The sequence below is a fragment of the Panthera tigris genome, chromosome B4 (genome assembly GCF_018350195.1).
Source record: "Panthera tigris isolate Pti1 chromosome B4, P.tigris_Pti1_mat1.1, whole genome shotgun sequence".
Taxonomy (NCBI): domain Eukaryota; kingdom Metazoa; phylum Chordata; class Mammalia; order Carnivora; family Felidae; genus Panthera; species Panthera tigris.
Genome location: NC_056666.1, coordinates 36,324,075 through 36,346,898, shown reverse-complemented (window position 1 = coordinate 36,346,898; position 22,824 = coordinate 36,324,075). Strand labels below are relative to the sequence as shown.

The window sequence follows — 22,824 nt, the reverse complement described above, 5'->3', positions numbered from 1 at the left end:
GAGAGACAGAGCATGAGCAGGAGAGGGGCAGGGAGAGAGGGAGATACAGAATCAGAAGCAGGCTCCAGGCTCTGAGCTATCAGCACAGAGCCTGATGCAGGGCTTGAACCACGAACTGTGAGATTGTGACCTGAGCCAAAGTTGGATACTTAACCGACTGAGCCATCCAGGTGCGCCTACATTGTTATTTTTTTATGGATGTATAGTATTAAATTATGTGGACATTTCTCATTTACTGTAACTCATCACCTATTAATATCTATTTAGGTTGTTTCTAATTTTGTCACTATTATAAATAAGAATAAGTATCTTTGTACATACATCTTTGTATCCTTGCCAGATCATTTATTTGAGATATTTACGGTACTGCTATTTTGTAGTCTGCCAGAATTTTTCAACAATGTATGTTTTATAATCTGCAAAGATTTCCATGATATTATTAAAATCTCTGTGAAAAAATTGTGCAGGTATATAAATCCTTATTTTAAATATGAGGAATCTGAAATGCAGAAAGTGGCATTGTATCCAAAATTGCATAGCAGTTAGTGTGAGAGCTGGAACTAAAAGTCATGTCTTCTGATTGTGGGTTAGTGTTCTTTCCACTATGGCATACTGCCAGTCTTTAAACCTTTAATACAAAGAGTGATTTTTGTTGTTGTTGTTTCTTCATTTCTAAAAATATGAATCTTGTGAATACTTTTAGATTCTTTGTCTAACGTGCTGGAAATTTTCCATTCAGATTAAAGGTTCATATACCTTCATTAGGTGTACAGGCTAAAGATATGCTGTCTCAAACATTTTGTAATTTAACTGCATTGACATCTTTGTTTAATTACTCACCTATATTATTATCCTTCCCTGTATGAAAAGCTCACATGGTGAGGTATTTCCCCATCCCCCTGGTTTTTTTTTTTTTAAGTTTTTAAAAAAAATTTATTTATTTTGATAGGGGTGGGGGGAGGGTGGCAGAAGAGTGTGAGCAGGGGAGGGGCAGAGAGAGAGAATCCCAAGGAGGCTCTGTGCTGTCAGTGCTGAGCCTGACACTAGGCTTGAACTCACAAACTGTGAGATCAAGACCTGAGCAGAGATAGAGTCAGAGCTTAACCAACTGAGCCACCCAGGCACTCCTTCTCCTCCCCTTATGAAAGCTTCAAGTTATGTTATTTTCTTCGGGTAGCACTAGTTTCTGTGGGCTGGGAAAATTCCTTTGATTTCAATGACAGGTCCATCATTTACTGTGTGATCTTGGGCAAGTTACTTAAATCTCTAGATTTAAAAAGACCTGACAGACTTTGGCTCAGGTCATGATCTCGCAGTTCTTAAGTTTGAGCCCCATATCAGGCTCTGTGCTGACAACTTGGAGACAGGAGTTTGTAGATTCTGTGTCTCCTTCTCTCTCTCTGCCCCTCCCCTGCTGGCTTGCACGCTCTCTCATTCTCTCTCTCTCTCAAAAATAAACAGTAGTGGGTGCCTGGGTGGCTCAGTAGGTTGGGTGTCTGACTTCGGCTCAGGTCATGATCTCACATCTCGTGAGTCCAAGCCCCATGTCGGGCACTGTGCTGACAACTCAGAGCCTGGAGCCTGCGTCTGATTCTGTTGTCTCCCTCTCTGTCTGATCCTCCCCCACTTGCACTCTTTCTTGCTCTCAAAAATAAACAAACATTAAAAAATATTAAAAAAAATAAACAGCAAAAAATCTCCAAGACTAGTGTCATCATCGGTAAGAATAATAATAATAGTAAAAAAGTAGTAAAAAAATTAATAGTACACATGTCATGAAGATTAAATGAATCAACACATAAAAAGTGTGTGGCATGTAGATGCTACTCATTAAATGTTAGTATTATTTAATGTGTAAACTTACTTAAGTCATTTTGTGTTTTGATATCCTTTGTATTATTTGGTGAAACTTTTGTATGATGTGTTTGTATTCCTGTAGATTTCCCCTTTCTCCTCCCCTCCCTTTAGTTCTGTGAATATTTCTGTTAATTTCGAACAATGCCTTTATTTTGTCATGGCTTATGCAAAGTGAAGTTCTGCCATACTTCTCTTGTTTCCTTTTGGGAGTAATAGAGGCTAAATTATTGACATTTTATAGATTATCTCAATCATATTTTAAGACAGTGTAAAATTACATGAATTCTAATTTGTTAAATTCAAGTTCTGAGAGCCCTGGTAGCTACTTCCTGACTTTCCCAGTCTGCTTTATTTTTTCTTCTTGAGGAGGGAAGCTGACTTGGGGTTTTCTGTTTTGTCTTGGTTCTAGCACATGCAAATGACAATCCAGGCTCTCCAGGATGAATTGCGGATCCAGAGGGACCTGAACCAGCTGTTTCAGCAAGATAGTAGCAGTAGGACTGGTGAACCTTTCGTGGCAGAGCTGACAGAGGAGAACTTTCAGAGGTTACATGCTGAGCATGAGCGGCAGGCCAAAGAGCTGTTTCTTCTTCGAAAGACTTTGGAGGAAATGGAGTTGCGTATTGAGACTCAGAAGCAAACCCTAAATGCTCGGGATGAATCCATCAAGAAACTTCTGGAGATGTTGCAGAGCAAAGGACTTTCTGCTAAGGCTACTGAAGAAGATCATGAGAGAACAAGACGACTGGCAGAGGCAGAGATGCACGTCCACCACCTAGAAAGCCTTTTGGAGCAGAAGGAAAAAGAGAACAGTATGTTGAGAGAGGTGAGTGCTTTTTCAGTTGTCTTGACTTACTGATTGTCTCTCCCACCCCGCATTAGTCAGCATCTTGACTTAGATAAATTTACATACTCCATTGAGTTAGCCCGAAGGGAATTTCTTCTTTGATATTTAAGGGCTTCACTGATTTCTGATTTGCTCTCTTGTATGAGATGGCATTGACTAGTATGTATACTGGCTTGATAAATTTCTGGGTCTTTCTGCCCCCCCCCCCCCCCCCCCCCCCCCCCCGCCCCCAATCTGGTTTCTGTAGACACATTTTATTGCTAGAGGGACACAGAATTTTCTTAGTTTGTTACTCATCTCTTGATTTGTTCATAGAGACACACACAGCAAAAACAGAATCAGATTACCTAATTATTGTTTAATTTCAGAATATTATTAAGAGAAAAAGTGTTTACTTCAGTTTAGATGTGCTTATATAGTCCTTGGTAGTAGTAATGGATGTTTGCTCTGTGGTTGCCATAGAAACTTGACTTGCTCTAAAAGATATGTAATAAAAATCATTTGCTGCCATGGAGGCACGGTGAGAAAGAATGATATAGAGCACACTGTCAGTTATTTTTTATAGAGGAAACTCAGATTTAAGCTGGCCACTGTGACTGTTGATAACCTTTCACTTTTCTAGGTAATGATTCATTTTAAGAAAACATAAATGAAAAATACATCTTCCTTTGAATTAAAAAAAATCGACAGCTGTAATTCTCTATATGTGGCCAGAGACTTCAGATAACTTTCCCATTTGGATACGGAAAAAAAATCACAGAATTGTGTTACTGTCAGTCTGAATGAAGTATGAGGAAAGGAATTAAAGCATGGAATATTCCCAAAGCAGCAAAATAGTAACTGTAAAAGGATACTTCTATATTTGTAGTTCTATAACTTCTCCTTTTGTAAGGAATATGAAATATTTACAGTGAGGACATTTTATTTTTGATAAAGAGGAAATTCAGTGTTTTTTAAAAACATGATTTTATTACATAGTAAATTCATGGTAGCTTATTGTAGTAAAATTAGCAAAAACTTAAAATCCCAGGTATCATTACCTACTGATAACTGTTATGCATATGTTTCCAGTCATTTTTATTATGTATACATTCCTTCTGCATTAAAAAAATTATTTATTTATTGTGAGAGAGGGGCAGAGAGAAAGAGAGAACCCTAAACAGACCTCTTGCTGCCAGCACAGAGCCTGATGCAGGGCTTGATCTCACAACCGTGAGATCATGACCTGAGCCCAAATCAAGAGTTGGATGCTTTACTGACTGAGCCACCCAGCTCGCCACCCTTCTGTATTTCTTTCTCTTAAAAAAGATAGAATACTGTACATTAGTATTGTCTAATAGAAGTTTCTGTGATGATGGAAATGTTCTGTATCTGCTTTGTTCATTATGGTAGCCACTAGTCACATATGGTTATGGAGCTCTTGAATTGTGGCTAGTGTGACTGCGGAACTGACTTAAATTTTATTTCACTATAACTAATCTGGAATTAAATTTAATTAAATTTAAATTTAAGTATCTATGTGCAGCTTGTGGCTACTGTGTTAGTGTAGTATGCATAATGTAATGTCACATGCTTTTCTTGATAATGTATTTGACCATCTTTTGTCAGGTATATGTAGAGTTTTGTAATTTCAGATGAATTTATAACGTTTGATTGAATATTGAAAATTTAGACCACTATTAATTTTTCAGTAGTATAAAACTGCTGTGCTGAATATCCTTAACCATATATCTCTGTACATTAATTTTTTTCTTTAGGATAAATTCCTAGAAATGAATTTGCTTGAAAGGTGTGTACATTTTTGAAACTGAATAATCTCATCTTCCGGAGTGATTGGACCAGTTTATCTTCCCAGCGGTGTATATAACATGTTGTTAGGATTAATCAGCAGCTATGTACATTTTAGGCTCTTCAAATTATCAGACTGTAATATTTTAGGAAATTTTCAGTCAACTGGTATGTTACAGGCACATCCTGAGTTTGTTTCAATTTACATTAAAGACTTTATATTTTAATGAGATTACTTAGAGCCTGGCCATAGACTTTTGTTAGAGAAGTTGTAATAATCTCACACAGCATGCAACCTGAAATGTTTCCCAGCATCATGAATTTTGAGTGTTATGTTTTTACTGCTTCTGTTCTGAATGTTTCAACCTATGCCCATTTATTTATTTGAAAGCATTTTAAATTGAAGTATAGTTGACACAGAACATTACATTAATTTTAAGTGTACAGTATAGTGATTTGACACCTCTGTACATTGTGCTGTACTCACTACAGGTATAGCTACCATCTGTCACCATACAATGCTAGAACAGTACCAGGGACTATATTTCTTGTGCTCTCCTTTTATCCCTGTGACTTCTTCATTCTGTATCTCCCACTCCTCTTTACCCATTTTGCCTATCCTTCAACCCATCTCCCCTCTTGCAACCATCAGTTTGTCCTCTATAGACTCTTTCTGCTTTTTGTTAATTTATTTTGTGTTTTAGATTCCACATATAAGTGAAATATATGGTATTTGTCTCTTTCACTTATTTCACTTAGCATAATACCCTCTAAGTCCATCCATGTTATCGTAAGTGGCTAGATTGCATTCTTTTTTATTATGCCTATTTACTTTTGAGTTTTGGAGTTAATAAATTGTGAACAGTTAAGGAGTGTGAAAAGCTACATTGTTACTCTGGCAGAGAACAGAGATGTGGTGAATTTGAAACAGTGGTAGAAAAAAACATGAATATAAGACTGATTTTTCAACTAACAAGCTCTACAATATCAAGTCCCACTTACGTACATAGTGTGGAAGAAATATAGGTAGGCCTTATCAATCATACCAACACACAATTCTAGTTGCTGTTAGTAACATAGCATCATCTTACAGGAAAACACAGTCATACAAATTAAAATTACTTAAGAGCAGGTGGAAATGATTGTTTCAGAAACAAATGTCTAGAATTCTAGTTCTCTTTTCTGTTTCTCCTATTTACCTTCAAGACTTAGACCAAATTTTAGTTCTTTGAAGTTTTCCTTGTGTAGCTGTATACTTAAATGTAGATGAACCAATCCTATGATAGTATATTTATATTTACCTGTATGTTTCTTCATTGTTTGCTTCATTTTTTGCATCAAAGATACATTTTTTAAATATTTATTTTATATATATATATATATATTTTTTAAATATTTTTATTTATTTTTGAGAGAGAGAGAGACAGAGCATAATGGGGGGAAGGGCAGATAGAGAGAGGGAGACACAGAATCTGAACCAAGCTCCAGGCTCCAGGCTCCAACCTGTCAGCACAGAGCCTGATCCTGGGCTCAAACTCATGAACTGTGAGATCATGACCTGAGCTGAAGTCAGACACTTAACTGAGCCACCCAGGTGCCCTTAAAGATTTTATTTTTAAGTAATCTTTATACCCAACATAGGGTTCGAACCCACAACCTGGAGATAAACAGTTGCATGCTCCCCTGACTGAGCAAGCCAGGCGCCCTCAAAGATACATGTTTTTAAAAAAATCTTTATTTTACCAGTGTTTATCAAATACACAGTGGGTACTCAAGAAATGTTCGTTGAGTAAGTTGAAATGTAGGCCAAAAAATTTAAACCTAGAACTTACAGAAAGAAGGATAGCATTTCAAGTTTTTTTTCCCCAGTGAAACCACTGGGTTCTCAAATCTGATGAAGTTTGGAAAACAAGTTAAACTCAAAACTAATTTTACTTATGAGTTTAGTTATACATATTATAAATAAAATATTAGCAGATAGAATCAGCATTATGATAAAAGGATAATACTCTGACCAAAAGGAGGTTATTCCAGCAATGCCAGAATGGCTTAATTTATCATACACAGTTACAATTTGTATTAGATAAAAGGAAAAGAGAATCTTGTGGTATTTGATGGCTGTCTGAAATATATTAGATAAAATGTTACAGAATTTTGATTGAAAATGAAACAAAATGAGCTAAAAATAAGAATTGAATACTTTTAAATAAGATTTAAATAAATAATAACATAATAAATGTATATAATAACCACATTTCAAACTAATAGCCAGCATCAGGCTTACTGTGCCATATTAGAAATGCCCACTGAAGTTAGAAAGAGGTCAGGGGCACCTGAGTGGTTCAGTCAGTTAAGTGTCCAACTTCTGCTCAGGTCATGATCTTGCGGTTCGTGAGTTTGAGCCCCGTGTCAGGCTCTGTGCTGACAGCTCAGAGCCTGGAGCCCGATTTGGATTCTGTGCCTCCCTGTCTCTCTCTGCCCCTTCCCCACTCATGCTCTGTCTCTCTCTGTCTCTCAGAAGTGAATAAACATTAAAAAAAATTTTTTTTAGAAAGAGGTCAAAGATGGTTGGGTTCATCAGTATTTAACATTATTCTGGGTGTGTTACATGGTACAATTAGGTAAGGAAATGTAATAAATAATATCAGTAATGGTAATGGAGAGGAAAAGGCTAATTTTTCATTATAGTGTAGATGGGAACATCAATATAAAGATGTCACCTTACCCCAGATCTGTAAATTTAATGTAATCCTACTGGGAATGATTTTCAAACATGCCTTAATGATGTTGTAGTTTATTTGCAGAAGAACAGTGTAGGAACACTTGCTTAAGCAGATCATGATACACATATTTTATTTTTATTTATTTTTTATTTTATTTTTTAATTTTTTAATGTTTATTTTTGAGAGAGAGAGAGAGAGAGAGAGAGAGAGAGAGAGAACAAGAGCAGGCAGGGGAGGGGCAGAGAGAGAGGGAGACACAGAAACTGAAGCAGGCTCTAGGCTCCCACCTGTCAGCCCAGCCCCACGCAGGGCTCGATCCCATGAGCCATGAGATCATGACCTGAGCTGAAGTTGGGTGCTTAACTGACTGAGCCACCCAGGTGCCCCTTTATTTTTTATTAAAAAAATTTTTTTTAATGTTTATTTTTGAGAGAGAGCGAGAGAAAGCAAGTGAGTCGGGGAGGGGCAGAGAGAGAGGGAAACATAGAATCTGAAGCAGGTTCCAGGCTCTGAGCTGTCAGCACAGAGCCCGATGTGGGGCTTGAATCCATGAACTGTGAGATCATGACCTGAGCCGAAGTCGGATGCCCAACTAACTGAGCCACCCAGGTGCCCCATGATACACGTATTTTAAACCCAGTGATCTTAAAATGTACTGGCACAACAGTGGATAGCTGGATCAATGAAACAAAATAGAAACCAGAAATAATACGGTTTTAAAAATCTTATTTTGTTTTAGAGAGAGAGAGAGAGAGAGAGAGCAGGGGAGCAGGGCAGGAGAGAGACTGAGTATCACAAGCAGGCTCCACACTCAGCACAGAGCCCAAAGCAGGCTCGATTCCAAAACCCCAGGACCACAACCTGAGCCAAAAATCAAGAGTCAGACACTCAACTGACTGAGCCACCCAGGCACCCCGGAAATAATACAGTTTTAAGTATATGATGGATGTTTTAAATAGTGGCCATCCATTTGGAAAACAGTTACATAGTTACATCAAATTCTAGATGAAATAAAGAGCTACTTTATAAAAAATAAAAACTAGAAGAAAATGTAAGTAAAAAGCTTTTAATATAATTTTGAGAGAGGAAAGAATCTTTCACTGCCGTAGGAAGAACCTTAAAGAATTAAATTTGTGGGGGCGCCTGGGTGGCTCAGTTGGTTGAGTGTCCGTTTCTTGATTTCAGCTCAGGTCATCATCCCAGGGTCGTGGGATCAAGCCCTACTTTGGGCTCCATGCTGAGTGTGGAGACTGCTTAAGATTCTTTCTCTCCCTTTCTCCTTCTCCCTCTTTGCCTGCCCCCCACTCATGCATGCTCTCTCTCTTTCTAAAAAAAAAAAAAAAAAAAAAGAATTAAATTCGTGTATGTTAGAAAATACAGTTAACAAAAAGTTAAAATGATGATTTGGGGTAAAGTTTTCTAATGTATGGCTAACCTGATACATAAAGATTGTTTCTAAAACAAGAGACTACTGGCACCACTTTTCCTTTTTTATTTATTCAACAAATAACTATTGAGCCTTTGATATGTATTTGATCCTAGGATGGGCATGGGTATACATTTTTTTATGTCAGACCACATGGTCTCTGCCCTCCTAGAACTTAAAAATCTAGTGGGAGACAGTAAACTGATAATTATGGGATGTAACTACATGATTGGGTGGAGTCTAATTTTGTTGGGGAGGGGATTTCTGTAAATAGGATAAGCTCGTATGAGGAGGTGCCCCTGAGGTAAGGAGATTTGAGGAAAGACAAGGAGAAAGTCATGCTGAACATTTGGATAAAACTGTTTCATGAATAAAGGTTAAAAGTTGCGAAAGGCCTGATGGGAAGGAATTTTGAAGGAGCAACAAGGAGGCTAGAGGGCAAAAGCAAATTGTATAAGGTGAAGGCTGGCATCAGATGACAGGGTGAAGAGGTATCCAAGGACAAATCCATTCCTTTCATTCTTCAGATATTTACTGGCACTAAGCATGTACAAAGCACTAGGGAAATAGTGAACAAAACATGCCCTTTGGGAGATAAAGCACTTGCCTTCATGATCCTTGCAGGTAATGCAACAGTTATATTCAAAGTGCAAGAAAAATCCATTCCAGTATTTAACCAAGGGAATGTTAAGATCAGGTTTGCTTTTTACAATTTACTCTGGTCATGTTGAAAATAAATAGGGGAGGGAGAGTCAAGAGTAGACAAGGAAGTCTAATAACAGCTCTAATCTAGGGTAGGTGAGTGGTGACTTGAAATGACTTTTGCACATTATCGCACTAGTAGATCAAGGGAATCAAAAAGAATTGTGAGTTGGCAATACCAGGATATCCATAGGTTTTGTTATTTATTGGATTTTGTGTTCATCTTTAAAGAAAAAGAGTATTTCATCAATCCTAAGACTCACAGTTTTTCTTACTTTAGCAATATGGCATTGAGTTAAATTTTATCCTTGGCAGTATCTTACAGTCTGTCAACAAGGCAGTAGTGGTGCTGATTTGTTTGCCTGTGCATTCAGTCATAGCTGCTCAGTTTGTTACCACTGTAGTTGAGGGTGTGAGCTTTGTTGGTATTTCTCATGTTAACTTTAATTGTTCAGTATGTCATCAGTAATATCATGTGATGAATCAGCATTGACACCAGAGTTGCTGGCATGGGGAAAGTTATGAAAACAGTTCAAAATGGCATATAGTTAAAATATGGTTAAATAAGTAAAAGAGAACTCTAAGTTCTACTTTATAGTCAGTATAAAATAAAAATTCTGGATGATAAAGCTTTGTGTAATTATTTATTTGGAGGCATTTCCCCCCTTTTTTTTTCCAGTACATAAAACAATAGTATATATTATAATCAGTGGCATCTTAGATTTGATGAAATACTGTAACATTAAAATAGCATTCCAGTAGCATTTGTGATTAGTTTTCTATTTTGTTTATAAAAATTATTCTGTAGATAACAGATAAATAATTCCATCAAAGAAAAGCCAAAGAAGACAATAATAAATTTAAATTAAGCATTGTGTTTTCTTTATGCTAAATTACATTGTTGTGGGACTACTTATTGTTAGATTTTATATTGTTTACTGTAGTACCTTTCCTTTGATTGGTAGAATAGTGAAGACATATGGTGGACAAACATTGAACTACAGTCAAGACTTGGCTTGGTCTGTGCTTGGGGTTTGGGCATACAGAGTGTTAAAGAGCTTTACAGGTAATTCTGTTATACACCATAGTTTGAAAACCCAGTTTTGGTTCTCAGTCTGTTGGCAGAACACACCTAAGCTGACTATGGACTTTTTCGGATCTGCATACCAAACATTATCTGTTGGCCAACTAAACACATTGTTTATATACCTATATGTGCTCTCAGTTTTAAAAGTGTAAATGCTATTGTGGTAAATAAAATATAAATTTGTTTTAAAACATTAATACATTCATGCTAGTTTTTATCTCTTTAATATTTCAGTCAACAAACCTTGTTAGTATAACTTCTATCATGTTGGGGTTTACAGAAATGTTTGAGGTTAAAAGTATTAATATTTGACTAGGTTCCAGCATAGGAATTCTGAATCTAACTAGTATATCTGAGGGATGCCTGTTATCATTAGCAGTTGTAAGGTATAAGCAGAGGAGATTGAGAGAAAATGTGTCATTTGTGCCCTATTTCTATTTTGACAAGAAGATGATGTTTTCTCAGAATAAAGCCATTACTAGAGGTGGTAAAAGGGTTAAAGTACAATGGTGTCTGAGAGATACAGAAAACAGTGAGGATTCTTTCCGTTTATTCTCCCCTTCTTCTTTATTTCTGTCTCCTCTGTGTTTTGAGTACACTAAAGCCAGAACTTGTATGGAGGATTGAATCTGTAAAGGGGCCTCACAAGTAATCTGGAGCTTCTACCCTTGAACCAAGGGTGCTGGAGGCTAAAACCTGAAACTTGAAAAAAGAAATTTCAGACATAAGTACTACTTGTCAGTCACAAATACTTCTTTCTCTCAGTTGTGTAAGTAAAAGTTGACTTTTTAAAAGAAACTGCCAAAGAGAGAAAAATACGAAGATTTATTCCTAACTTGCTTGTTTTCTAACTCTAGGTTAGTTATTATTCTGGTAAATTAATGAGAGAAAATGAACATATTTTCTGTTGTTTACCACAGTTGACAGTGTAACAAGATCCAGATAATTCTACCTGTACTTTAATTGTTTTTGGATGAGAAATTTCAGGCCAATGGAGTGAAATAGAGTGAGCAAATAGAATATTCTAGTTCTTGTATTTATTTGAATAGTACATTCATTTCTATTTCCAGTCTCTTTATTAACAGTGCATGAGTCAGAGGCTTGATGTACTCAGTTGGAAAGGGGAGTTTATCAGCTCACTGACTGCAAGATGTGTTCATAATGAGTTTTAATGTGCAGGCCTCTGAATGGAAATTTGTTACGAATGATAGGTTTTCAAATGTCTTAATAGGAAAGCTTTATGCCTGTGGATGGTTTAAAATGCAGCCTAGTTCCTTAGCAAAGGAGGATTTTTTGTTCAAATGGATTTCTATTTTCTTTATGTTTTGCATATGTGGTTGCTAGGATTTAAAGTAAAATTGTTATAATTTAACTTTATAAAACATTTGGAAATTGACCTTATTTGGAATTAGGTAATAGGAAAGAAGTCAGATAAAATTAATTTGTTCAGTATCTGAATTGTGAGGTATCAAGGAAATGCAGTTTTAATATTTTCAAGTAGATATAGAAACACCAAATGAGAAATGTATAGGTTATAGGATTTTATTAATCGATGAAGATTATTTACAATTAGTAGGATTCATTTTATTTTTCTATATGTACACTCATTTTATTGAATAAATATTACTAAATATCTGCTGTGTGTCCAGTTGGTCATCTTATTTACAGTGTGGAGAATAGGTTAAATGTGTACAAACTCGAGGCTCATAGGAAGCCGGTGGATTTGTTGTTTTAGTGTAGGTGAGAAATTATGGCTTAAACTAACGTGTTGAGATTTTGTCCTGCATTAGTGTGTTCTGGATTTTACTGTCTTCCTTAAATGAAGTGTTGTGGATTAACTTGATCTTTATAGGACTTGCTTTTAAATTCTGTTAGAGCTGATCTAGATAGCCTTTCCTATAGAGGCCTTAATTTCTATATAGAGAATTTTGAAGATCTGGGAAGAATGAAAGGAGAGACTGGTGTTTGGCTTGAGCTACTGGGAGAGCAGTGCTGTTTAGTGAGATGGAGAAGACTTACCTCTCATCACACTCATCAGATGATTGCGACTTCTAAGACTTGGACTTTCTGGTGTCTCTGTTAAATGCCTCTGATGTTTTCTTTATTTTGGCCCTTTGGAACTAAAATTTCCTTAGCCTCATGTGAGTTCAGGTAGTTGCTCAATTCATAGCTTTCTGGGTAGTTGTTCTATCCTTAGTAGTTGTTGTTTGACGTTGTGGAGTCTTGCCCTGTGCGTACATACTTAGTATTTGGCCAAATACTCAAGGGGACCCCTGTGAAATTAGATACTGCTGCTTTTATGGCTAGCTTCCTTCTCTGTGATACTCTGCTCTGCACATTTTCACTGTCTTTAGGAGTCTTATCCATTGATCTGTCTTCTGAGCTCTGTATGACTGCTCTTTTCTGTTTGGCTTTCTCTCCTTGCATCATATTCTGAAGAGCTGGTTTGGGCCATCACATTTGTTTCTATTCTTTCAAGGATCATAGATCAGTGTGCCTTTTTCCAGTGTCTGAAAACAGTTATTTCATGCATTTTATCTAATTTTAAAATAGTTTAAAATGAGTACAACAGGAGGGTCAGTCTTCTATTCATTTTGGTCAGATCATGTTGATTTTGTAGAGAATGAGAAGTGAATGGGAAACTCGTTGAAAGATTCAAAGCAGACTAAACTCCCATGGTTTGTTGATGCTTTATCAAGACTACTCTGGTGCTCTCTTGAGAGTGGCCAGAGGAAATGGAAGGAAATGAACAGCTGTTGTAGTAATGTGGGGTTAAACTGAGCTGGAAATGGAGTACAATGGAAAAATTCAAGAAATATTTTGAAGATGGAGCAATCACTGCCTGCTACTGAATTTTGAACATCTGGGAAGAATGAAAGGAGACATTGGTGTTTGGCTTGAGCTACTGGAGGGTAGTGATGTTTAGTGAGATGGAGAAGACTTACCTCTCGTCACACTCATCAGATGAAGAGCTAGATTAAGGAAGGTAAAATTAAGTTTTGTTACAGATAATAAAAGTTAAATTATCTACTAGACCTCTAAATAGAGATGTCAAATGGACAGTTGGATAAAGGAGTCTTGAAATCAGAGCAGAGGACAGGCCTGGGAATTCACTAGCATTTCAATTGAATTTTAAGCAGTGTAGAAGATTAGAGAGTTTCGATGGAAAAGAGAAGAGAGTTTAGGGACTGGTCACCTGATCACTATAGTATTTAGGGGTCTAATTTTGAAGGAGGAACCTGTAAGAGAAATAGAGGAGCCCTTGGAGAAAAAGAAAAATAGTAGGAGAGTGTGGTGTCATAATAGTCAAGAGAAAATGTGTATATAGGAGGGAGTGGCCCCACTGCTTTGAATGCCTCTGAGAGTTCTAGGAAGATGAGGACAGAAAGGGGTCCACTAGATTTGGCACCCTGGAATTCATTAGTGATATGGATGAATTGTTTGGGGAGGTTGAGAAAGAATTAATTAAAATAATTAAATTAAAGTAACAGTCTTCCATTGTGTTACTAAGGAGATCAACTTTGGGAGACTGTTGCTGTAATCCAGGCTAGAGATGATGGTTCCATAATCTCTAGGAGCGCTGAAGAGTCTGGGTTCAGAAGTTATATAGCCAAAAAATAGCCTCAAATCCATCATGTTCCTTTATTGGTTTAGTCTAGACAGTGGTGCTCCTGGTGCAGGACACAAACACGGTAGCTTGTTTGGCTGACACCACTGACACTGCTCCCTACCCTTGGAATCTCTGCCATTCCTGAGACTGGGAACTTGAGGTGGCTGTTGCCTCTGCCACTCATTGACAGAATTGTCTCTATTCATGTCCCTGCTTCTGTTACAAGATTCTGATTCAAAGTAAGTGATGTATGTGTCTCGTTGGGGAGATTAGGTCTTGTGTCTGGGCTTTAACTGCAGGAAAGGCTGGGGAAAAAAGTAGGTGGCATTTTTAACTTCTTTTGCAGAAGGACTCTTGGCTTAAAATGTAGAATCCCCAAATGTAGAAGGGAGATTAGATACCATGGCAAGAAAAAGTGATAAGTGTCCACTACAAGAATAGAAAAATATATTTTCCAGTGCATCCATGGAAAGGTAATACAGTTGACTTTTGAATAATGAGGAGGTTGGGAGCTGACCCCTATGTAGTTGAAAATCTGTGTAGAATGTCTGACTCCCCCAAAACTTAACTACTAATAATCTACTACTGACTGTAAGTCTTACTGATAACATAAGTGGGTGATTTACACACATTCTGTGTGTTATATGTTATTTACTGTATTCTTATAATAAATGAGCTAGAGAAAGGAAAATGTCATTAAAAAATCCTAAGAGAAAAACATTTGCAGTATTTTACTGTATTTATTAAAAAAATAAGTGGATCATTACAGTTCAAACCCTTGTTGTTCAGAGATCAACTGTAGTCGAATCTGTGGGACTGGGGAAGGGCTTCCTTGTATGATTGGTGTGCACATTGTTCAACCAAACAAAAGCTTCCTGCTGATGGAGCAGATGTGGCCTAAAACTCAACCAGTGCTTCATGGTGAGGTTGCATCTACCCCAGAGGGGTTGCTATTGTCTAATTCATTTCAAGTTTCTCTGTGGGCTAGTGGAGTCCCTGGATTGGGGCAATAGAATTGAGAAGAGTTCCAAGGATGGAACTTAGAAAATGTCTGTGCTTAGGATAGGAGAAAGGGCAGAGAATAAGCATTTAGAGCTAGGATAATTCATTAATGGAAGGCAGTTAGAAATCTTAAAGATGTTCTCCCTTAACTCTCTCTGTTTTCATTTAAAAAAGTCAGCTACTACATGGAGTTCAGAAAAGATGTGGATGGACAACAGCTCTTAGATTTAGAAATAAGGAGATCCTTTTTTGATACTTTAGAGAGAGTGCTCCAATACAGGGATGAAGATGAATACTAGCTGATAATTTATTCATTTATTCAGTCTTTCCTTCATCTAGCCAAAGAGGAATGGATGTGGGGGAGAAATCATTTTTAATGATTGCTTACATGTCAGACAGTGTCTGGAATACAAAAGGCAATTTTGCCCTGAAGGAGTGTACAGGCTGGTATGTTAGAGAAGAAGATCATTCCAAATAGAGTGTACTAAGTGTTAGAGGAGGGCTGTGTAGAAGTAAGAGGAGGTGTACATAATTCAGCACATGAGAAGATTCCCTCTTTAGCTAATTCTTGAAAGTTTGGTAGCCATTCATTATTCATTCATTCATCATTCATTCTTTAAATATCTCTTAAGCACTTACTGATGTACCAGCTATTGTCCTAGGCACTTTGGATTCAACAGTGAATGAAACAAAGACCCTGGCCCTCTATGTTCTTATAGAGGCACATAACATACGTTAGAGGGTACATGCTATGGGACAAGAAAAAGTTGAGTAAAGTAGAGGGAAAAGGACATATGGGTTCTTTTTTGTGCATTTTAAGTTTTCAAATAAGGTACATTACACTAACATTAAACATTAATTTTATAATGAAAAATTTCAAGCTTACACAAAAGTAATGAGAATGGCATAATGAATCTCCATATGCCAATCACTCAGATATACCAGTTACCAAAATTTTGCCACACTTGCTTCATGTGTCCTATTTTTGCTTTTTCTTCTTTTTTTACCAAAGATTTAAAAAAAATTCCTGACACGATGTAATTTACCTCTACACACTGTAGTACGCATCTCTAAAACATAGGGACGTTTTCTTGTATAACTACAATATGATTATCACAACTCATAAACCTACTAATACAGAAGAGGCATTTGAGTCAAGACTTGAAGGACACAAAGTCCTCTCTATGAGCTCAGGAAAGAGAGTTTAGGCAGTGGGAACATCTGGTGTAAAGGTCCTAAGGAACAGGACAATGCCTAGCATATTTGAGAAACAGCAAGGAGTCCTGTGTGGCTGAAGCATGGTGACTGAGGGAAGAGTGGTAAGAGATAAGGTTTTGTAGGCCACTGTGAGGGGACTTTGACTCTGCTGTGAGTCAGACAGAGAGCCGTGACAGTTTTGAGTAGAGGACAAAATTAATTTTGTCAAAATTAATTAATTTGACAAAATTAAATTTATATTTAAAAAGGTCATTCTGGGGGTGCCTGGGTGGCTCAGTCGATTAAGCGTCTGACTTCGGCTCAGGTCACGATCTCACAGTTCGTGAGTTCGAGCCCCACGTCGGGCTCTGTGCTGACAGCTCAGAGCCTGGAGCCTGTTTCAGATTCTGTGTCTCCCTCTCTCTGACCCTCCCCCATTCATGCTCTGTCTCTCTCTGTCTCAAAAATAAATAAACGTTAAAAAAAAAAAATAAAAAGGTGACTCTGGATGCTCTGTTGAGAATAGAATGTAGGGGAGAAAGATAAAGAGAGGGGGGCCTAATTAGGAGCTTGTCGTTGGATTAGAAGATATATTTTTGTTAGTGGCTCGCTCCAAATGGTCATAGTGGAAATGACAAGGAGTGCTTGCATTTCAGATATGTTTTGAAGCTAGAGTTAAATGGATTTCCTGATTGACTGACTTGAAAGAGAAAGGAAGGCATTAAGAAGATTCAGGTTTTTCACTTGAGTAAGTGGAAGGATGGAACAGCTTTTGGATCACCTCCAAGAGTTTACTCTTGGGCCTGGAGAGTTTGAGGTGTTTGTCACACATGTGGATCGAACACCTTGTTGAATATTTAAGGCTGGAGTTAGGGAGAAAAGTAGCAGAAAGCGTGGTCAGAAAGGGTGGTATGTATTAATAGTGGTTTGCACTATACTTTCAGCAGCCAGCTGGTGTGAATGTGGATGTTAAGAAGATACTGGTGTTTAAACTGGTGTTTAAACTGTTTATAATTTAGAACTTTTATCAGTTCTTTCTGTCAGTCTTTCAGAAAGAGGTAACTCAGTGAAGTGTGCAGTTCTGTTTTCTTTTTCTCAAACCATTCTTTCTGGTCAGGCAAGAATGAATAAATTAGGTGAAAGGTGCAATTAAAGTATTATACATTCCTTTTGTTATGGTTAAGTATGGTTCAGATGGAAAGTATTCATCTGTGTATTCTTGGGTCACTAGAAGTTGTCCCAGAGTATTTTGAAAATGTTGACTGATTAACTCAGAGACATTCACAAAATCTGACAGGAAATAGCCTGAGGTGGTCCAATAACTTTGCTGTAACCCTTGAAGGCCATGAATGTGATACTACTACCATCAGTTCCTTTCTTCCTGATTCTGAACTCACTAAAATTTAGATTAAAAAGAATAGCTATGTTTTTATGACATTTTATAAATTTAAATATGAACTACTTAGGAAACTTGTCCAACAGCCTTATCTTCTTTTTTCTTCCCAGTTGTTGCCCTATTGGAGAGAGATTTTCATCATAGGTAGCCAGGTTGTTACTCTGGTGTGTATGTTATGGAAAGGATGTGGTTAACACAAATGCTAAAAGCTACTAAAAGCAGCTTTGTGCAATGCAGACTGATTGTGACTACCTTTATTTCTCCTTTGAAAAAAGACTATTTCTAATCTTCCTTTTGGATTGTTTGGAGTTCTGATTTGTATATCTTAGAGTCATGTGGAGGATTGATACACCAATCTCGGGTTGTGGTGTAGTTTTCATCTGTTGTTCTAATGTCATCTCTGTGACTAAATTTAAATAACTAGGTGTTCGAGATGGGGACTCTTTGTGCCTGTGTATTTGACCCACATACCTCCCTAGCCTTCTCTGATCTGCTGGGAAAGGTCTGGTAGACAGGGATCAAAGTGTCACACGGGACTGGGGTTATCATCTGTTTTACTCAATTATTCCCTCTTCCCTGTCCTTCCCTACCCTCCCCATGAGCAAAAATAAGAGTGAAAAGGAGACACTTACTCTCTTTTGCTTCTCTTGTGTAGGAGATGCATCGGAGATTTGAGAATGCTCCTGATTCTGCCAAAACAAAAGCTCTGCAAACTGTTATTGAAATGAAGGTAAGAGTCTCCAAGGAAGCTTATGAGTCAGTTTACACTTTGAAGTGATTACGTACTTTCATGTGTGAGTTTTAGAAAGTGGTATGTAACAATATTTTGCTTATTTTGTAGATTTAAGAAGAAATAGTAAGACAATGAAAAGACACTTTAAAAGAACTTTGGTTTTATTCCCTTTTAGTTATAGATCATAAGTCAGATGGGACCAAAAAGTTGTCCAGAATTCCTTTAAATCGGCTGTGTTTAAGCCTTTTGATCTCAGGACCCTTTTATTCTTTTAAAATGACAAGCTCATTCATTTATTTTTAGAAAATGTCTGCCTAATATTAACTCTAGTAACCGTAGTTTGTCAATTGTTCTTCATGTAAAAATGATGTTCCATGAAAAAACTACCTAATTCAGCTTGCAATTCAAAGAGGCACACAAGTGCTATTCTAAGGAACTACTATCATACTTCAATGTGCAGAAATGCCTAGCTCCTTCCCATTTCATCACACAGAATATTAAAAAGATGTGTTCCTAAGGTTTGAGATTAATTAAAAGTAATAATTTTTACTGCTTCATTAAGGACATTCTCAAAGGAAGCAGTCTTTTTAAAAAAATTTTTAAGTAGGCTCCACACCCAGCATGGAGTGCAATGTGGAGCTTGAACTCATGACCCTGAGATCAAGACCTGAGCTGAGATCAAGAGTTGGACGCCTAACTGACTGAGCCACCCAGGCATCCCCCAAAGGAAGTAGTCTTTTAAAATTTTTATTTCTTGAGGCTCCTGGCTAGCTCAGTTGGTGGAGCATGCGACTCTTGACCTTGAGGTCGTGAGATACCTCGAGGTCATGAGTTTAAGCCCTACATTTGGCCTAGAGCTTACTTAAAAAAAACAAAAAACAAAAAACAAAAAACTTTTTTTAATAAATTTTTTTTTCTGTGAGTACCCGATACTGAAGAGTGCAGTCACTGCTAGCGTGGTTTGGTGCTATTGCCTGTTGTCTTAAGACACAAGCAGTTTTTTCCCACCATTGCTTTTATACCTGAAGTGCAAATGGTAACATAAGTGGAGAGGGCAAATCAAATCATGGTATTATTATGAAAATAGTTTTGACTATGCAGACTTCTTGAAAAGGCCTGGGGGGACCCAGAACATAGAACATGGACCATGCTTTGTAAACCTCTGCTTTAAGTTAATGAATAGGTAGAAATCTTTAGGCTTTATGTTAGGTTGATTAAGAGCTTGTCTTCTTAAATTCCTTGGATTCAAAATTTGGCTTTACTTGAATCAGTTGTATGACAATAGAGCAAGTAATTCCTAACCTCTCTATGCCTCAATTTCTTTATGGCTAGAAGGCGATAGTAATAGTATGTATCCCATAGGTTGTTTTGAGGTTTAAATTAGTTATAGCAAGTAAAACACTTTGAATACTACCTGGCATATAGTAAACTGTTAGCTGCTGCTCCTGTTACTATTTTTATGAAAAACATATTCTTTTTTTTTTTTAAACAACATACTCTTTCTTACAAAAGCTGAAAGACTTATAGGTAAGTCTTAGCTTCTTCATATTCCCTAAATCTTAGCTTCTTCCTATTCCCTAAAAAGTTTGACACTGTTTTTGTTTTGTGGGCCTTTATTCAATAGTTGTTGGTATGACAAGAATATTTAGTTATTAGTATATAGTTTTATGTAGAGAGATGCTTAAGTACGGTTGTAAGAATTTCTCTCTGAATTTAAATGATTTCATTCTAAAATTTTGTTTATTTGTGTGTATTTTTATTTCCAGTGGGGAAAGATTTACCAAACAAATTCTGAATTAGTGGAATTCTGGGTTCTTTGTAGTTAGGCAATTAGTAAGTAGTCTTGAACATAATCTTGTAAAGAGTCTTTAGAAAGGTTCAATTGTATGTTCTTATTTCCCACAAATCTATTTGTATGTTTTATTTCCTGAGCCCTGTTGAAAAGTAAGAATAAAACACATGAATATACCTATGTTTCCAAAATTCTTTTACTTGCCTTTTGATAGAATGGGGAAGTGTAATAATTAACAGGCAGTGGAGCTATTTTAAGTTGTGTTAACTTTCGGCCATTCTGTTAAGAAAGCCTGAGATAATGGTGGCCCAGTTGGGTCAGGTGGATGCTATCCTGAAATCACAGCTGAAATAGTTGAGTTGCTGAGAGTGTGGCATGATCCTGAGAGAATTATGAAGATCTAGAATAGTCTTGGGGGGAAATGGGAAAAGAAGATGATTGATAGACAGTAAAAGAGCCCAACTATCTTCAAGGTGATGTAGTTTTCTTTTTTCTCTCTTCTGCCTTTTCTTCCTCCTCTTCCTCCTATCTTTGCCTTCACCTTCCTTCTCTTGCTTTCTTCCCTCCTTCCATCTTCTCCTTCTCCACTTCCCCTTCTGCTTCCTCCTCCTCTAATTTTTTTCCTTTTTCCTTTCGCAGTGGAGGAACAGGGAAGAATTACTGTACTGCTATAGGTTACAGTTTTGCTAGGTAGATAATGGCAGAATTATTGGAATGCACATGAATTGAGGATGATGGTGAGAGAGGAGTTTGCATGATCAGTCCAAGAATGTAGTGTGGATAGAAAGGAAGAGAATTCAGACTGTACTGACAGGTTGGGAGAAAATGTGACCATTAGTGAGGTGAAGATCTCTGTGAGGTTGAGGAATGGCAAATAGAGGATGATGGTGCACTAGGCCTGGGGAGAAGCCTGCAATAGGCCTGGGTGATGATAGGATCCAGAGGGTAGTCCTGTCGACTGGATAGCTGAAGTGGACTGGTGGTTGAGGTCATTGAAATTCAGACATTGAAATCCTAGGATGATGGCAAGAGTGGCATTTGAAGGGAAGATTGATTGTGAGCCAGGTGCCAAAGACATTTTTCTAATGGCCAAGAGGGATGGGGAAGTAGTGAGGAGGGGGTAGAGTGAAAAGGAGTATGAGCTGTAAAATAAAGGGAGCAGCATTGAGGAACTGGGAGGTTGCCTATACTTTTTCCCCTGCTCCTTTCTGGTACTGGGGGATTAGTGACCCTCATTGGAGAGAGTTCAGGGAAATTACATCCTTTTGGAAAGCCAGGTTTTACTTGGGGTAGGGAGACAACTTTTGCAAAAGAAAAAGTGAGGATTTGGGAAATTTAGCAAGCAACAGGGGATTTCAATAGGTTAGTGGAATTGGCTGATTAATGATGGGGAGACCCAGAGCTGGGGAAGTACAGAGTCGTAAGATGAAAAGGAATTTATTTACTTAGTTATTATACATTGTAGGAGTAAGAAACCTTGTTAGAAGGACTGTTCTCAAATAAACCCAGTCTCAGTCTGATTGAGTTGGTGCTAGAATTAGTTGAGCATATCAGATACTACTTTTCTGTCCTGATTTCAGCGAGTAGCCTGCCACGTCTCTTATCTGGGCAGTCAGTGCCTTCTTCGTGACTTTCAGTTACAGTTTGGTCCCTTTTGGGGAGGAACTTTTATGGGACATGATTTGGTAGTGAGGGTGCTGATTTGGTCAAGAGCTGCCCATGTGTTTGTGTTGGAGTTAGAGGAGAAAATGGATAATGTGTCTTGGGGGCCTTATGGCGGCTTTGTAGAGTTAGAGGCTGTCTGTGTGATGTGTGGAGCTTGAGTTGATTGCTGGAGGTGATTTTGTCTTGTGTGAAGCACCAGTGATGCTAGAAATACACTCCTTCTTTCCACTGGCTCCCTTTCATTATCCATCTTCCCCTCACAAAACTAATGTCAGAGGTAAACCACATTTCATTTGCAGGTTAGTCGCATGCGTATGCCTAGTATTTCAGTTATTATTCTTTTTTTTTTTTTTTAAGTTTATTTGTTTGGGGGGGGCAGAGAGAAAGGGAGAGAGAATCACTCTGTGCTGTCAGCATGGAGCCTGATGTGGGGCTTGGTCCCACAAACTGTGAGTTCAGGACCTGAGCCAAAATCAAGAGCTGGATGCTCAACCGACTGGGCCACCCAGGTGCTTCTTTAGTTATTCTTAAGGGACTACATCCTGATCTTTCTAGGAAGATTTATAATAATGTTAAAGGTGAATTTTCAGATAGTGCAATTGAAATAGTTTACAGGCATACCTCGTTTTATTGCTTCACTTTATTGTGTTTTGCAGAAACTGTATTTTTTACAAATTGAAGGTTTATGGCACCCCTGCATCAAGCAGGTCTTTTGGCACTGTTTTTCCAATAGCATTTGCTCACTTCGTGTCTCTGTGTCACATTTTAGTAATTCTCTCAATATTTCAAACTTCTTCATTACTGTTCTGGTGATCTGTGATCAGTGGTCTTTGATATTACTACTGAATGTTTTGGGGTACCACAAAGTGTGCACATATAAGATGGCAAACTTGAGAAATGTGTTCATTCTGCCTATTCCACTGACCTGCTGTTCCCCCGTCTCTCTCCCTCTCCTTGGGCCTCCCTAGTCCCTGAGACACAACGATACTGAAATTAGGC

The 22,824-nt window shown here is 37.6% G+C and overlaps 1 protein-coding gene across 9 annotated transcripts in view; it reads left to right on the top strand.

Annotated features, from left to right (window-relative positions):
* Window positions 1–22,824, top strand: part of ERC1 (ELKS/RAB6-interacting/CAST family member 1) — a 509,181-nt gene that overhangs the window by 92,191 nt on the left and 394,166 nt on the right. For all 9 annotated transcript variants that reach the window (XM_042991509.1, XM_042991507.1, XM_042991508.1 and 6 more), the window contains exons 3-4: window positions 2,267–2,683; window positions 18,291–18,365. In XM_042991509.1, the coding sequence (XP_042847443.1) occupies window positions 2,267–2,683; window positions 18,291–18,365 (492 nt within the window). The remainder of the gene's footprint in view (window positions 1–2,266; window positions 2,684–18,290; window positions 18,366–22,824) is intronic.